The 17,421-nt window shown below is 34.0% G+C and overlaps 1 protein-coding gene across 2 annotated transcripts; it reads right to left on the bottom strand.

Moving 5' to 3' along the window:
- Positions 1-395: 395 nt before the first annotated feature.
- Positions 396-13,172, bottom strand: LOC126697217 (amino acid transporter AVT1C-like). Of its 2 annotated transcripts, none has more exons than XM_050394104.1 (13): positions 12,961-13,172; positions 11,931-12,192; positions 9,397-9,704; positions 7,624-7,838; positions 6,827-6,850; positions 4,524-4,704; positions 3,649-3,868; positions 3,111-3,246; positions 2,545-2,564; positions 1,657-1,802; positions 1,304-1,347; positions 1,113-1,175; positions 396-750 (listed from the first exon to the last, which is right to left on the bottom strand). In XM_050394104.1, exons 2-13 carry the CDS (start codon positions 12,119-12,121, stop codon positions 652-654), a joined length of 1,647 nt encoding a protein of 548 aa, XP_050250061.1. In that variant the 5' UTR covers positions 12,122-12,192; positions 12,961-13,172; the 3' UTR covers positions 396-651. The 2 variants fall into 2 exon arrangements, with proteins under 2 accessions (XP_050250061.1, XP_050250060.1); XM_050394103.1 differs by having other exon boundaries at positions 11,931-12,171.
- Between the last annotated feature and the right edge of the window lie 4,249 nt (positions 13,173-17,421).

Raw genomic sequence — 17,421 nt, 5'->3', positions numbered from 1 at the left:
AATGACACACCACAATTAAGCTATTAAGCACCTTATCCGATAGTTGCTAGCAAGAGAAGAAACAGTGCAAAGCTTATCCTACTGTCGATGAAATTTGAAGCACAAGAAGTAGATCCTGACTTTCTAATTGGATTTTTGAGCCCTTTTTACGCTTAAAATGGAAAGAAGGAAAAAAAAAATTTTCTCAAATGGGTCAGAATTACAAGCATGACAAAGATGAGGGGTAAATGCAACTCCTGTATTAGATAGGAAACTAAATTTGTGTCATAAAGACGACAGAAAATGTTCACCTGTACTATAAATGTTATGATTATGGAGTTACAGTAATTAGACCATGAAAGAATCAAGATGCTAGGATTGGTGTTTCTGAGTTATGACTAACTGCAACATCCCCCTTATGTAATGATCTCTTTATAATAAGGCTGTTCATAATACAAAGTCAATAAGGACAAAACCGATAAAGTCATTTGATGAATTGTATTTGTAGTAGATTTTTTAGTAGTAACAAAAGGTTCTCTCATTGGAAAATACATAAACACAAAACAGAAGAGTGATGCAAATCCAAAATTGGGAAGGGAGAATGAATAAACATCATACGAATCCAGAGTACATGATTCTAGTTTCTCTTGCTGTTGGAATGTGCCAAAAATTTCAACGCTTCAAACTCTCAACAATTTTGGAGAGGGCTGAATATGTCCCAAAGGAACACGATACAGCACCTACTGAAATAATTATAATACAAAGTGCTCCCTGAAAAAAGAAGAACCATATAAGTAATGGAAGTGAGAAGTAAATATGATAACCAAGCTGTCAGTATTGGCCACAAGAACACAACAGCTTTGATATTAATTAGCAATGTAATGATTGAACTTCTAGTTTAAGCTCCATAAACCATTTGCATGCATTTATAAATCCTATTACCCTTCAACCCTCAATGCAAGGAGGTGTTAAAATTCAAACGGAGTGATTCAACATCACAATGGTATAAAGGGGATTGTTAGCTATTGGCTTCAAACAAATTCCAGAATGGTTAGAGCTGGAAAACCATGATTTACAAAGGACATACATAACTTTAGTTGTAAATCAATAATAATAATATGTAGACACCATACCTGCAACCGGGTTATTTTCCCTCTCACAATGCTCAGGAAACAAGCGCAAGGAAGTATCAAGGTCTGCCATAGATATAAGTGTTAATATAATAAAACAGACATACTGCTTCAGAATTATATATCCTTGAACCAAATGCGACATCACTACCACTAGAAGGGACAGACAGATGAGTTTGCAGAAAAAAACTTACTACAAGCATTGTGAGCAAAGATCCAATCAATGACATTACCAGACCTGAAATAAGATTAACAAAATATAACGATAATGTAACACTGTGCAACATTTAACAAGAGAACTTCCAACTTTCATATAATGCTACAGCAATGAAGCATTGAAGCCACATTAAAAAAACTAAAAAATGGGGTTTCTACTGGAAGTTTCACTTGAATAAATTTTTTTGAGAATTTCAGTATCTAAAACTCTTTTACCTGCTTCTTCCTTTCTGTGGTCCATATAGTTGCCAACAGACAAAGAAAGGATGGAAGACAGTTCTCTTGGAATTGAAACAAACAAATAAATAAAGAAAGAGAGAGAGAGACTTACCGAAGAAGGGGACACTGAGACCCACAATCAAGGTAGATACCACCAGTGCTGTTCTAATCAAGATGGAATATATATACGACTTGCTGTGATTTGATGGTATCAACTCCTCCAAACACATCGCAACAGGAGACATAGTTAATGCATATGTGGGTCTAATTAAGGAAAACTGTCTTTATTTATCTTGAGCAATATGGGCTCTAAAGTATTGAGATAATCAAGCTCCATATACTTTGCAGTTGTTATCAGTAGAGAAGATAAAGGAGTTCCAATTTGGAACCATGGATTGCCTATCAAAATGGAAATGGTGCTATTCTGCTTTATGTTATATATCTTGGTGATTTCTCAAAATTTCTTTCATGGTCCTAATTGAAACGATGAATTGGGACTTCAAATTCTATGGAAGTATAATGGGGGCACTCAATTTTGATGGACATCTAAACAGATCTTAAAGAAATGAAATTAATTTCATTTATCTTTTTTGTTTTCAGAAAGGAAAGTAAGGCTTAGGACATTTGTCAACTTAATGTTCACTGATTTTTTCAGTTGAAAATAGAGGCATAGTGCAAATTAAGAAAACCAAGTTCATTATGCTTTGAGAGCGTGGTACCCCAATACATCTTTCATCTTTGCATGAGTAGTATCATTGAAGTAACACTTTTAAATTTCCAAATTGAATTCGGCAGGATTTTCACCTTTTCCACCAATTTATCCTTTTACTCTAAGTTTTCACAATGGTAAACGAATATTAAATTGAAAAGTTAATTCTTGAAAAATCTAGCTCCAAACAGAATGTCCACAAAGAAAAAAGAGCCATCCATCCATTTTGTAAGAGATTTTAATTCAAACATGCTAGACTGTTTGCACATTACCTACTTATTAAAAGGATATTTGGTAAAAGGGTTAACTACCTGCAAAAGAACCACAAAAATAATTTCAGAAATTAGCTTGTATTTTAAATGGATGAAGGTAAGAATCACAATACTCAGAAACTTGAAGTTTGAAGTGGTCAAGGAAAAACAATTGAGCCAAATTCAACCTGGCTATTGGGTAGCTCTAGCAGCCGGGGACTGTGTCCCCAATTATTTCAAGGCTGAATCAAATTGAGCTAAAGGTTGCTCGACCAAGGTTGAACTCAACAACTTCCTATGAAACCAGCTAACATACCAGTTGACAGAAATAGACCTGTCAACTACCTATGTTTAACAATGAGTCTCCTAGATATATAGTGGCACCAGAAACATCTGAAGAGAGTTAACTTAGATTCCTGTGCAGGAGGATGCTCTGGAGTGACATTCTGTTGTATTAAATGAGATATACTAGATAAAAACAATAAAAGGACACTATTGTTACCTGTCAAAAATACAACTAGGTGTTCAACCCTGATGAATGCAAACTAAAAGAAACAAAGCTAACACATTAAAAGGAGATTCATACTGAAATTATAGCAAACATACCGTCGTCCACACAGCAATCTTAGTGGCAACCAAATCCTGGGGCAGGTTAAGAGTGAACTGTGACTTTATTGATTCTCCAAACATTTTGTACCCCATAACAGCAACCCCGGCATACAACAAAGTACAAATACCAAAACTGCATAGATAACAGGTCGAGTTATATAAAACTAGGGATATCTACAATTATTGGGGATTTTTATTTACAACAAAGATGAGGTATGTAAATAGCAATTATGATTTACTCTTCCATGGATTTAGGCTTGGTGAATACTTAGTGGCAGGATCAGGATGCAGTATGCACCACTGCTCTTCACCATTATAATGTTTTTCTTATTTAGTGATAATTAATGTGGGATGTTCACTCCATTAAGATATTCTTGTAGGTCTTATTAGACTTGATTAAAATATTTCGAAATTTTAAATAATATCAAAATGTAAAAAAGAGTCAAGAATGCACATGACTTCCTTGCCTACTGTTTGATCAAATTAGATAACTTGGGAGTCTTTGTGATAGGACAGTAGAGCATTGCGAGTTTACCATGTTAAGAGGACAGCAGGAAACTGATTTGGTCTTGCCATTGATGTATATATGTTGGGGAAAACAGCATGTCCTGAGTAGCAGTAACCATAGAGACCAACAGCAACAGGAAGAGTTCCAAGGTTCAGTGTTGTCCCTTTGTTATGAAAGCCAACTCCATCTACCAGACCAACCCAAAACAAGCAAAGGACCACCAAGACTGATGCAATAACTCCACCAGCTGGAAGGAGAGAAAGCATGATATAAAAATCTCTCAAAAGACCATGGATTTGGAATGATATTGTAATCGTTGTGCATTGCAATGCACACCAGCGACTTACAAGAGGAAACACAAAACAGTTTTAATACAAATCAACCATTGAGCTGTTTGTCAAGTGTCAGCCACCAACACTCCAAGATTTTGTGGCTGCATATCTAATCTTTATATTTCATAAAACACCGTTTGGGATTATAGAGAAAAAATTTCAATTAAACTTATACAATTCCATCCTGCAGAGTGCAAATAACTTCAGTCATGATTATTATATTGTTCAGTTAATTGAAATGCAAAGAATGATTCCATTTCTTTGGTACCTCAATATCAGTGCTGTGTGGCCAAAAGCATGGCATGGATCACCAATCAGGTTTAGCAATATATTTCCAATAGCCACATCAGCCAAACATACTATGTTTTTTGGGTAATGCATTATCAAACCGCACCTTTTCAAAATACATCTTTTCTTTTTTTAAGTGCAACTTTTTCAAACCCCATTTTCAAAAAGCTGAAAAATAAGTTGTACCAAAGTGCTAAGTCAAAGTGCTACTTGATTTACAAATTGTTGAAAAAGATAATGGAAAATTTTATATCTGACGTGCAAAAAGTATAAGTTACTTACCAGATATATAACTAAGAACTCTGAGGTCCCGAAGCCAAACAGTAGGAAGAACAGCCAGGGTTGTCATCAATGCAAACAGAACTTGCGGATTTAACTCAAACCCACCCAAACTTATATTTGCATTTGGAAACAGTGAGGATAAGTTGTCGCTCTCCAAAATTATATATTCAATACAACAAGCCTGTATGCGGAGAAACTTTCACTAAATCACCTGAGTGTTATAGAAGTAGAGTGATGCAGTGTAGGCATGAAGAAGCAATATCTTCTTCTTTTTTTTTTTTTTTCTTTTTTGATAAGTAAGAAGCAATATCTGAAACACACAAAAATTATAACTCTTCCACAGAACCAAAGTTCTACAAGACCTCTAAGCTAGCATGCAAAAGAATACATAAAAACTATCAAAATAAACTTTTATAGAAACTTTAAAAGTAGGTTTTTTTTTTTTTTTTTTTTTTTACTTATAAAAATAAATAAATAAAAACTTACTGTGATCACTTTTTGGAAAATAGTAATTATCATAAGTATTTATAAGGAGAGATTTTCTCCTACTCCTTTAAGAAAAAGAAATAACAAAGTCCCACACTTCAATTAGAGAAAGGAAAACAACTTATATTTTTCATAACTGATCTGCATAATAGAGGAGTAGAGATAATTCTCGAATTCTCTAGGAAGCAGCTAAATGTTGCATGGTGTGCTCAGTACCTTGGCTATAGATCAAGATTAAAGGATGTTTTTAGCAACCATTTGAAGAGGGAAAAAAAAGAATAAAGGATACATGATTCAAAAACAAAAGTTCATGGATATATTAAATCAAATGGCATTTCCCAAAGTTCTTCCCATTTAATCCTCATCTGAGATCTTTCAAATATTTTATGTTCATATAAGTAATTTTGGTACAGAAGTGGAAAAAATCTTCCATGTCATGTAAGACTCATAGCATAGACTGATATGGTCATGTTTGTAACAGTAATATAAGCAGTACACATGATACTATGCAGTCAGAGTGTAAACATTGAAAATATGAGCCAGAAAAATTTATTCAGTGCCTCAATGCAGTGTAACTAACTTAAGACTCAAAATTGAAGCTCAATAACCCTAACGAGGAAAACTCTGTCATGAGCTAAACAATCATTCGCTTATGCCATTTTAGGCATTGACTCTAAAAACGAAATGCAGATCATAACACAGAAAACATTTTGCAAATGGAAGAAAATGCAAGTTTGGGTACATTATAAAAAGGTCACCACATTTAGGAGAAGATTACTCATTGAAGAGGACTACACAATCGGTAAAGTGTTTCAGATTTCTTCAATGGTTTGTGATGTTAACATGAATAAAAAACTTATTCCATATTGAAGGATTTATTATAGTAAAAGAAGATGATATTTCAGATATTTATTACATTAAAGCCCTTTAATGGTGGATCATGTAGTGTATGCTAAGAGTGATGAGGTTGGTAATCTTGTTTCTCCTCTACTTTGCACTAAACTTTTATAATGTTAGTGTGAGGACAAAATTAGGAGCCATATCTACTCCCTTTATCTCAAATCCATGATTAAATTTGGCACAAACTTGGTGCAAAGAAGATCAAGTTGAGATAATTTCTTATGCACTTGAATATTGTTGTAGTATTGGATGATATTGATTTGAGTCCACAAAAAAGGAGGGGGGAGGGGACCCAACAGGACAACAATACAAAGTGAGGAGAGCTGTAAGTTAGATACCAGTGGGAATTGGGATGCAAAACCAAATGAGACTACCAATAATAATGCAGCATGTAGACAAGTGAGAACTGTAGTGATCTGGTATTATGGTAAAGAAGATAGTTGGCACCTTGTCTTTGGTCATTTGTTGTCTACTGTAGTGATCTGGTATTATGAGAAAGAAGATAGTTGGCACCTTGTCTTTGGTCATTTCACTAATGGACCAGTCAAATAAACAAGAAGGGCTCAGTCAATAAGGGCCCGTTTGGTACGTATGTTTAAACAACAATTTTCAATTTTTTTGAAAATACGTGTGAGTGAAAAAGTGTGTGGAAATACGTGTAATGCTGTTTAAAAACTGAAAACATATGTTTAAACTTGCGTACCAAATGGGGCCTAAGTTCCAAAATGTGGACCCAGAACAATTGGGCATCAATCAATGAAATCTATGTCTCTCAATAATATATAGGTGGGCCCCACTGGAATCTAGTTTATTGTTTCCATTAATCTATTTTCATCAATTCTACATAACTATGGTTGGAAAAATTACACAAACACCAAAAAAAGAAAAACTCACTCAACTAAATCGGTTGTACTTACATATAGTTCCACGTACAATATTATCTGCACCCACAAAAAGAAATTGCATAAAGCACAGTGTTAGCAATCGATCAAACTTGTGCAATAGTGCTTTAATAATTTATTATTTATAATTACTATATTATTAGTTTTACCAGCTTTGCTAAATCCAAAAAACAAAATTATTCAGACGTACATGAGTATAAGACAATATATAAAGAAAGCTATATACAACTTGTAGAGGGAATAAGTATCGATTATATGAAAATAGAAGCCTTTAGAGATATAGGAGTATCTAGCTGTTTTATTAAACCTTTGCATATATAAAGTTTAGGCTAAAATACAAATTACAAATTACAAATTGTCATTTTCATTTTCATTCTTTAGGTTTCATTGTAGTCCTAGAAGTTTATGTATGTTGCTAACGCTAACCCTTCCACCATAAACTCCATTAACTATTAAAAAAAATGTTTTTTTTTTTTTTTATATTAAAAATATTTTTTAATGAGATTCAATAAACTTAAAAGGTATAAATTGTATTTTTGCAAAAATAAAAAGAAATATATTACTTTTTTAGTATTAAAAATAATTAATGTAGTTTATGGATGGAATGACTAAGGTTGACAACAATTATAAAATTTTAAGGACTAAATGAAAAAAATGAAACTTAAAGGACAAAAATGACAAAACACCAAACTTAAAGAGTGTAATTTGTATTTCAGCTTAAAGTTTAAGACCCTTACTTATTTTGTGCTATATTTCATAGGGAGAATTAACTTTAGAAATAGAAAATAAATAAAAAATTCAACTAGACATACCGAGATGGCAACCCGACCAAAATTACCAAATGCAGCTTGACCAATGTCTGGGTATGTTTCAAGCCCAGGTGCACTATCCAAGCAGTAGCGCAGGAGAATTCCAGTATAAAAGGAAAGAGCTGCAAATATGAACAAAATAGAGAGCCCAGCCCATCCTCCTTCTTTGGCAGCATAAGAAGTTGAAAGGATTCCAACTCCACATAGAACATTTATACCTGTATAATTGGAATTGATCAGAAAATTTTGATTAAGCTCAGGTAAAACTTCAAAAATGCTTTTGTATACACTGTTTTCAATTACCAAAAAGTTACTTAAATTCATTATTGTGGACAATCCCCCCCCCCCCCCCCCCCCCCCACACACACACATGTATGTATGTATGTATGTATACACTTGTAAAAACAGTTTTACAGTTAATAAAGTGTAAGTTTATCAGGCACATATTCTTCTTAGTTTGTTGATCTTTTCATGTGCACCATGTGCAATTGGAACAAAGCAACCACATATTGTTTCATGCCAAAGATAGGAATTTTTGTTTGATAGTTCATTAGAAACTATACTAATTAGCTACAGACAAAGGCAATGAGGCAGATCTGTATGCAAATATAATATTTACAGATATAGAGTTATAGACAACAAGTGAATTGTCTGTCAAGTTTAAAGACAGTTTCGCTTTTTAGAGGATGCTACACATCCAAGTAATATTTTATTATCCAACATAATATGCAACATGTTAGTCACGTTAGCTGAAATAAGAGGTGTCTAGATTCATCTTATTGGAGTAAGAATAAGAGTCACATATTCTGTCCATAAATTGATACAAAGGCAATAACAAGCAGGTGTACAGATCAGATTGAACTGAATTCTGAGCTATGTGAGGGAGTGGAGGTGACAAAGTGATACTAACTACTTGTGTTTGTTCATGAGAACAGGCAAGCAGATTTAAAACTACCTGATTGCCTGATTGGCCTATGTGGTCCCTGAACATGAAATGTCAACTTATGATTATGTTCCATGGCCGTAGCAACTAGCAACCCTAAAACAACTGATGGCAATGCAAACAGATAGGATAATTTTTATACTCAAATAGGCCACAAGTAACCTCTCTTCATTTCCCTAGGTTCCACCTATTGCTTCCCTGTACTGCTTAATGTGTTTTGTTTCTTCCATATGGAAACATAATGCCACTAGTTCAGTTGAACTGTTATTAGTCTTATCATATAGAATGTGACTACAGGCTAAAAAAGGAACAACCAATCCATTTCAGTATAGTGCTACATAATGATAGATTTGCAAGTAAAACAGGTTTGAAGTTTCACTTCACAAACATACACAAAGGCACCCTGATTACATTTTCATGATTCAATTTTAAAACTCAAGGCAAATGCAGTCAATTCAGCTAAAAACAGAGGTGGATGCAGGATGTTTATACAGAAAGGGATAATGGAAGACCTTATGTGTGAGTAATCTCTAGAAAGTAATTGTTTGAGGTTAATACAGATTATCTGAATGGAGAATTTAGGGTAACTAAACAGAATGTTTTAGGATTTCTTTTTTTTTTTGATAAGTAGAATGTTTTAGGATTTCTAGAGGATACAACAACAGGATTAAAGCATATATGTCATGCCTGCATGTCTCTATCACAGATTGTGAGTCCTTTACACATTCACATTATGTGAACTATAAATATAGAGGATTAGCATGTTCCTTATTTCTCTTCTTTGTTTCTTTTTTTTTTGGGGGGGGGTTGGGGGGGAGAGCGTGTTAACATACCATTTAGCACAGCTTGCCCAAATGAGCACTGGCGAGAAAGTGGGAGTTCATGTGCAACCAATGGTTTCTCATCTTTCCTTATGGAATATCTCCTCGTTGGAAGAGGAGGAAGCAAAGCATGTGAACTACGTCTCTGTTGCTGCTGTTGCTCATCTAACAAAGGTTTTGTGACAGTTGGTAATGTTTCAGGAGTGTGTCTTCTCGTTAGGGATGAGGAAAGAAATGAACTGCCTAATCTTGACAGTGTAGGAGTGCCCAGAAACCCAATGCTTGGAGATTGTACACTACTATATAAATCGATAGACTGCCTGAAAAATTGATTGAATGCAATGAGTATTTTAAACCAAACACACAAGAAATGCATAAAAATAACAAATAAATACATGTATGCTTTCATCCCTTAAATAAACCATTGACAGTGTGCATTCACATGGATTATTACAGTCCTGTACTGATAGTGGATTTTACATCAGCTATTCCCCCATTATGTACAAGCTAACAATATGCACATTTCTTTTCAAGAGGGCAGGTAGTTTTGTTGAAATTAAACATCATAAAACCTGTTCGAAGGCAAGTGCAATTATAACGTATCAATGTAAGCTCTCATCTCTTAATAATTTCATTTATAGCTTTCATTCACATGGAATATACCAATAGTCGATTTTACATCACCTACCTCACCTATTATGTACAAGCTAACAGTCTGCACATTACTTGTTAAGAAGGCCGGACCGCAGGAAATTTTGTTGAAACCCACCATCATAAACCTTTTCTAAGGCAGATGCAATTATTACATGGAAATTTTCGGTGCTTGACCAAGCCAATTTTTGTTTTTTAGAAATTACAATTTTGGTACCTGATTAGATTGAACTCCCAGAATTGGATGAACAAATTAATAACTAGTAGACTAAATAATCCAAATCCCAAGTTAATAAACAGACTAATCAATCTGAAATTCTGGATGTTCCATTTGTAGGTCCCAGGTAAGAGCTATGTCACAAAATCATCAGAACATTATCCAACACTTAAAAAAAAGAACACAAAAGCCATGGTCATGTAGACCAATCTCTATTGATGTTATGGTCCATAATTATCCAACGTTCAACATTTTTGGCCCACAATAATGGTCAGGAAGAAAGATCAATGAGCACATCTCAATAGATCCACAGGCCTGACTAGATTGAACTCCCAAAATAGGATGAACAAACTAATAACTAGTAGACTAAATAATCCAAATCCCAAGTTAGACTAAATCTGAAATTATGAATGTTCCATTTGTAGGTCCCTTGTAAGAGATATGTCACAAAATCATCACAACATTATCCAACAATTAGAAGAGAACACAAAAGCCATGGTCACATAGACACACCTTTATTGATGTTATGGTCCAGCGTTATCCAACATTCAACATTTTTGGATCACGATAATGGTCAGAGAGAAAGATCAATGAGCACATAACAATACATCTAGAGTGCTTTAGCCATTTTTAGAAAACTGATTAAATCCACCCCACACTCCTTCAGTAACCTTCCATGGAATTCTCTAAAAGTAAAAATCACTCTCACACTTCAAATTTCAAAACATTGATTCCCATTGTTCCCGCAAAACCAAAAAAGTAAACCAAAATATAATTGTCTTGGCCTACTGCCCAGCCTGGAAATTGTACTTTTTCACTCTATACGAACTAACCTATATGTGTCCAAAACATAGTACTTATAAAGCTAAACATATTACTTATAAAGCTAACCAAGTGTGCGTTTGAAGAATCATTATAAGCTAGCTCTTGATTCTCAAAATATATATATATATATATATATAAGCTAGCTCTTTGCTTATTTTATGTATTATTTGCGGGTCCCACACAACTTTTTGTTTCAGGTTTATTTCAAATAACTTTCTGTTTTTAAAAATTTACTAGTTTTTTCTATCACTAATAAGCTATAAGAAATAAGCAATTCCCATACAAACACCAAGTTGGACAAAAACACTATAGATCTATTTGAGATTCACTTATTTTGCTGAAATTAAATTTTTTTTGCTGAAAGTACTATAGATAAAGGTAAAAATTAGTTAAAATAGTACAGTAAGGCTCATAAACAGTATCAAAAAATGTAATGAGACTCATAAATAGTAGCAAAAATAAGCTGAATAATAAAATAAGCTGGCTTTTTAATCTGAAGCCAAACGCACAGAGTATACTCCAACTGTAAAATGAGATATCACTGCAATATATGTGTTCAATTGGTACCTGTAATTTCCTGTAACTTATTAGTGACACAACAAAAAAAGATAAAAATGAATTTATTTTCAAAAGAGTTAATTTTGAGCTTTGAAAAAAAGAAAATAGAGAGACAAAAAGCGAAATAACTATACAAATAACCCCATTTTCAAAAAGCTAAAATAAGCTGACCAAGCGGGCACATATTATTTTGAGTAAAGTAAACTAACCCATCAAGGAAAATCAATAAACAAACAGCTAAAAGAAATCCATAAAACCAAACAAAGTGGAACAGAGAAAGAGAGAGACTAAAAACCTGTAACTTTGAGGCCAAGAGGTATTGTAAGAACCGGGTTTGATTTGTTGCTGGTGATCAGCCGAAGAATCCGACGAATCCGAAGCGTTTCCTTCGTTGTTTTCTTCAGCTTTATCGAATTCCTTTTCAACTTCCTCTTCTTCTTCATCGCTCTCAACGTAAAAACTGTGATCCGAGACAGAGTTCTTCATCTTCCTCTGTTTTCCTCAGCCTCTCTCTCTCTCTATCTTTCTTTCTCTCTCTGCAAAACTCGCAAACCTCACTGTAAAGACCAAAACTTTCTCACAAAAATAACCTAAATAAAAACAAAAACAAAAATATCTTTAAGAAAACGATAAAAATTCTGGGTTTTTGTAATGGACGCTGTGGCCCAGTTGGAACAAAACAAAATAAGCAGGTTTACATTAAAACCAAAAAAATAAATAAATCACTTTCTTTGTACGGAGTGAGCAAAACATGAACCTGAAAAAACATACGGGTTACGTGAAATTCGGCGGTGAAAATGTTTGTTTTTGGTTTTGTTTTAAATCTGGATTCATCAAAATTAGAAAAAAAAGATTTACGTGTGCTGCCCAAATTTTTTCCGTTTGTTTCAGCAAAGAAATGGAATAAGAATCTTCCTGAGTTTTAATGGCTTATAAAGATTGACTAGAATTTTGAATGAGAAAAGATTCTACTTTTAAATACTTTGTTTATGCTATGTTTGGTTATTGAGAAAGTACCCGGAAAGGAAAAAAAATAAAATATTAGAATTCCAAAAAACTTTTAACTCATTTGTAACGTGAACGAGTACCCAAATAAAGGAAATTGAATTCTCAAGTAAGCAAGTTAAAAACAACGAGTTAAACACAACACAGATAAGCCAAAGGCCATTACATGTGAAATTTTCTTTCTGGGCAGTCAAACAGAACGTATTGGAAGTGAAACAAACTACGAGTTAAAACATAAAACAAACACACACACATAGTACATAGAGAAAGAGAAATGGGAAACGTTGTTGTCAGAGTTAAAGTACAAAAAAGCATCATACCAAAAGTGCAAAACAGTCTGGGATTGAAGATCCAAGGGAGACTGTGTTCTTTGGAACCAAACCAGCGAGAAAACAGTGGGAAGGTTTTTTGCCAGTTAACTTGTTTCTCTGTGTACTTAGTGAAAGCTCAGCAAAAATTTGTACAGCTTTATCAGCTATTTATACACCTCTCTCTCTCTCTATCTCTATCTCTATCTCTCTCTCTCTCTCTCACAAACACAACGATAAGTGAGTGACTGTGCTGGTTTTATAATACGAAGCATACACGCGCGCAGGCGCGTGTGAATGGATGTTATCAGTTTTGGTTCTTTCTTTTAGTTTCTTTTAGGCATAAACGCATTTTAGTCCTTATATTTTGACTTTTTTTTTTTATTTTAGTCCCTATATTTTATTTTTACCACTTTTAGTTCTTAAACCAATTAACACGGAATATTTAAGTCCTTGAAGCACTATTTCGTCACCAAACTGACGAGAAAACTGACGGATTAATAAAATAATAATAAAACTTCTAACCTCTTTTTTTTTGGGAAGATCATGAAGGTTCACGTTCTTTGTGTTCTTCCCTATAATCAATCTCCAGCAAAAAATAATCCCTAAACCCAGATCCTAACCAAATCCTAAACCCATATCCCTAATAAGGCAAACCTTAGCCTTCAAACCCATAAATTTTCTTGGCAAACAAACACAAAAAAAAAAAAAAAAAAAACTACCACCGAATCAAAGAACATGAAGATCAAACCCAAGCAAAAGAATAGAAACAATTGAAATTTTCCACTAAAAAGAAAGATTAAGACCCATGAAAAACAACCCCACCCACGCCATCCATCAAGTCACTAGATCAAACAACTGAGACCTAAAATCCATCAACCAAAAACTGTATAATCTTGATCACCATATCCACCTCCGACCCACTAAAAGCAAGTCCCACCATAACCCAACCTCTAGAAACCCAACTAAATAATATTGAAGAAGGAACAAGATTGATAGCAGCTGCTGCTACTGCTGTTGCATCTGATATGGTGGCATTTGCATCATCAGAGCCACACCGGGAGGCTGAACGCCAGGGTTTTGATAATTCGGTATCGGCGAGAACTATAGCATCGGCGGTGGTGCCACGTAGGGCACTTGTTGAGGCTGAGGCTGAGGTTGAGGCTGTAACTGTGGCCAGGGACGAACCCAAGATTTCAAGCTGGGGGGGGGGGGGGCCGGAGATAAGCGAAAAAAAAAATTCAAATACACATCCATATAGTCACTGGCGGAACCAAGAAATTTTCTTAGGAGGAGCAAGTTAGTTATGCCTACATTATGTTAATAGGTTAAGCCTATGTTGGCTCAAAATGCAAAACACTCAAGTTAATTTGGCCCAAATTGTGGCCAAAATTAAATTACTTTATTTCATAAACTAACTTTAAGTAAACTTGTGCCTACATTTTTTTCACTGTACTAAATTTTTTGTACTTAGGTTAATAGGTTTGAACTTACCTTTTTACATTTTAGAGCTTTTCTAAGGAGTTACATCTAATGTTTCAGCATTTAGGATAAAAAATTGATTAATAGGTATGAAATTTTGAAGATTTATACAATAATTTTTGTTAAAAAAAAGTGTGAACAATGAAGTGCAAATTACTATTTAAGTGCAATTAGATCAAATCAAACAATTAAACAATTATTTGTCCTCCTACTATCATCAGATATAAATAGATAATCTAATATTCTAATATAAACCACATTATTATATATTATATTATTATTATTATTATTATTAATTGTAGTGTACTGTGTAAAGAACATTAAATCACCGAAACAAAAGTAATATATCTTATTATAAATAAAAAAAAAATAAAGAAAGACAAAAGTATTATATGTGAAATGCTGTACAGCTGTACAGCACTTCATTACTCAGCCTAGAAGCTTTCTAGTCGGTCAAAGTGAACTGCTTCACAGCAGTGTTGAGTAAACAAACGACAGAGCAGCAAGCGAGATTCACAAACATTATATTAGGTTTTGAAGGAAATGATAGATTAAATTCCTGTGAACTATGAAGGCTGGAGTAGTGGAGTAACGAAACTGGGCTGGGCAGTGCAGATTGAGCAACCAGCGGCTGCGGCAAGATGGGTCTCCAGTTTGGGTATGCGACAGCTGATGGTGGTGTGGGTACAGGGTAGCAAGATGGGTCTCTCTCATGTGGGCATGGGCAACGGCATCATGCATGGTCAGCGGCGTCACGACTTGGGTAGCACCGTAGCAAGATGGGTCTCTCACTTTCTTTGTCTCGCCTCTCCCTTTCTTTTCTTTTATTTTTTCTTTTTTCTTTCGTGACTGGCTTTTCCATTTGGTTTTGGAGTCTTGCTGTGCTGGGTTTTCTTTTCTTTTCTTTTTTACATTTTATTTTTTTAAGGTTTTCATGGGCTTTTGAAAACTACTGGGCTGGCCGACTGGGGGGGCCTGAGCTAAAAACCAAGGGGGGCCCAAGCTAAAAACCAAGGGGCCCAAGCCTTTTTTTTGAAAATTTTACCTACTAAATTTTTTTTTTTTTGGGTCCAGGGGGGGCCCGGGCCCCCTTTGGCCCCTTCCTGGGTTCGTCCCTAACTGTGGCTATAGCGGCGGTAGCGGTGGTGGTGGCGGAGTGTTCGAATTAGGGTTTATAGCGATTGGCATAGATGTGGACGATGGTGGAGGAGTTGACGATTGAGGTTGTGGATTGGGTTGGGGGTTTGGGGCTTCGGGCTCGGGTTGTGAAGGATTGGATTCTAGGGTTTCAGTAGTAGAGTCAGCCATAGTTGCAAAAACACAAAGTGAAAATAAAAAATAAAATAAAGATCCATATATGTTGTTGTTGTTGTTGCAGTGCGTGACTTTATCAAAAACAATCTTGATCACCAGATCCACCTCCGACCCACTAAAAGCAAGTCCCACCACAACCCAACCTAGATTCTTCATGTTCTTCCAAAAAAAAAGAGAAACAAAATTAATTGAAAATCTTTTCTTTTCTTTAAAAAAAAAAAAAGAAGGTTAGAAATTTTATTGTTATTTTATTAATCCGTTAGTTTTCCCGTTAGTTTGGTGATGAAATGGTGCTTCAAGGACTTACATGTCCCGCGTTAATTGGTTTAGAGACTAAAAGTGGTAAAAATAAAATGTAGGAACTAAAATGGAAAAAAATCAAAATGTAGGGACTAAAAGTGCATTTACGCCTTTTTATTCTGATGGAGATAATTAGAATTAGGAAAATGTATGTAAACCATAATTTTATACTACTTTTGCAAAAAATCTTAGTAGACGAGTTATTACAGGTTTTTAATTTGAATTTACAATTGCTACTAGTGGATAAGAAAATAATTTTAGTCATGAATTCTAATTAAAAACCTGTAACAATCTGCCAACTAAGATTTGTTATGAAAATATTGTGGACGTAACATTTCTCAAATAAACACGGCGAGCCTCTACTTACTTGCCAAAGTATATGGCTATTTTCTAGGGTAATTTTTTTAAAAGAATTATTATTATCTTTTTCTCAAAAAAAAAATTATTATTATCTAAACAAAATACTGCAAATATTATTAAGAAAAGTTACAAAATTGAGATGTGGAGAAACATTTGTTTGCACAGTTAAAAGTTAAAACCACTATCATGTTTAGCCAAGTTATGAATTAAAGAGTTAATTTTATAGGAAAAAATAACAACACATAAGGCCTTTATAAGAGATTCCGTTTCAGCAACTAGGGGACCAAAAGAAGTAAATGACTCTTCCTTGCTATAAAGAGCTTTACATACCCCATTAGAATCACCCTCAAGAATGATAGAGGAGAAACCACATTCACTAGCAAATCTAAGAGCATGTATAGTTGCCAAACATTCCACAATTGTAGCAGAAGATGGACGAGCACAAAAACCCTAATTATATGAAGTTCAGTAGTTTATGATAGTTTATTTGTTGTTTGAAAAATGTTAAAGTTATTATAAACTAGTTTGTAATCTTGTGCATATATATGGATGTATTTAAGAATACTAATGTTATGTTGATTGTAGTTACCATTTAAGGGCCCCTTAAAAAAAGAGTTGTCTAATTGTCTTAAAATAAATGAAAATTTAAAACTTAAATTTCAATTTGCAATAAATTCTTATATTTAAGAAAGAAAAAGAAAAAAATCTTATTGAATGTGGTGTTATATTTAATATAAAAATAATCAATTTCTTGATTTTTGCAATGAGTAATAAATATCTTCACTAAAATTAAGAAATTGAATTGACACATAGTACAAAATTAGAGTCCAATTGAAATCTAATTTGAAATTTAATTGAATTTTCTCTCTCGTGTGTGTATATACATGGATAGATTTAAGTTACACCTAGTATAACTTTAAGCAATATCACACCACTCAGTATTTTTTAATTGGATACGAATTTTGACAAATCCACTGTTAAATTACATTATTTTCATATATTCTCCATACTTGCAAA

The sequence above is a fragment of the Quercus robur genome, chromosome 8 (genome assembly GCF_932294415.1).
Source record: "Quercus robur chromosome 8, dhQueRobu3.1, whole genome shotgun sequence".
Taxonomy (NCBI): domain Eukaryota; kingdom Viridiplantae; phylum Streptophyta; class Magnoliopsida; order Fagales; family Fagaceae; genus Quercus; species Quercus robur.
Note: the sequence above shows the minus strand (reverse complement) of the source record. Positions and strands in the feature narration are given on the sequence as shown.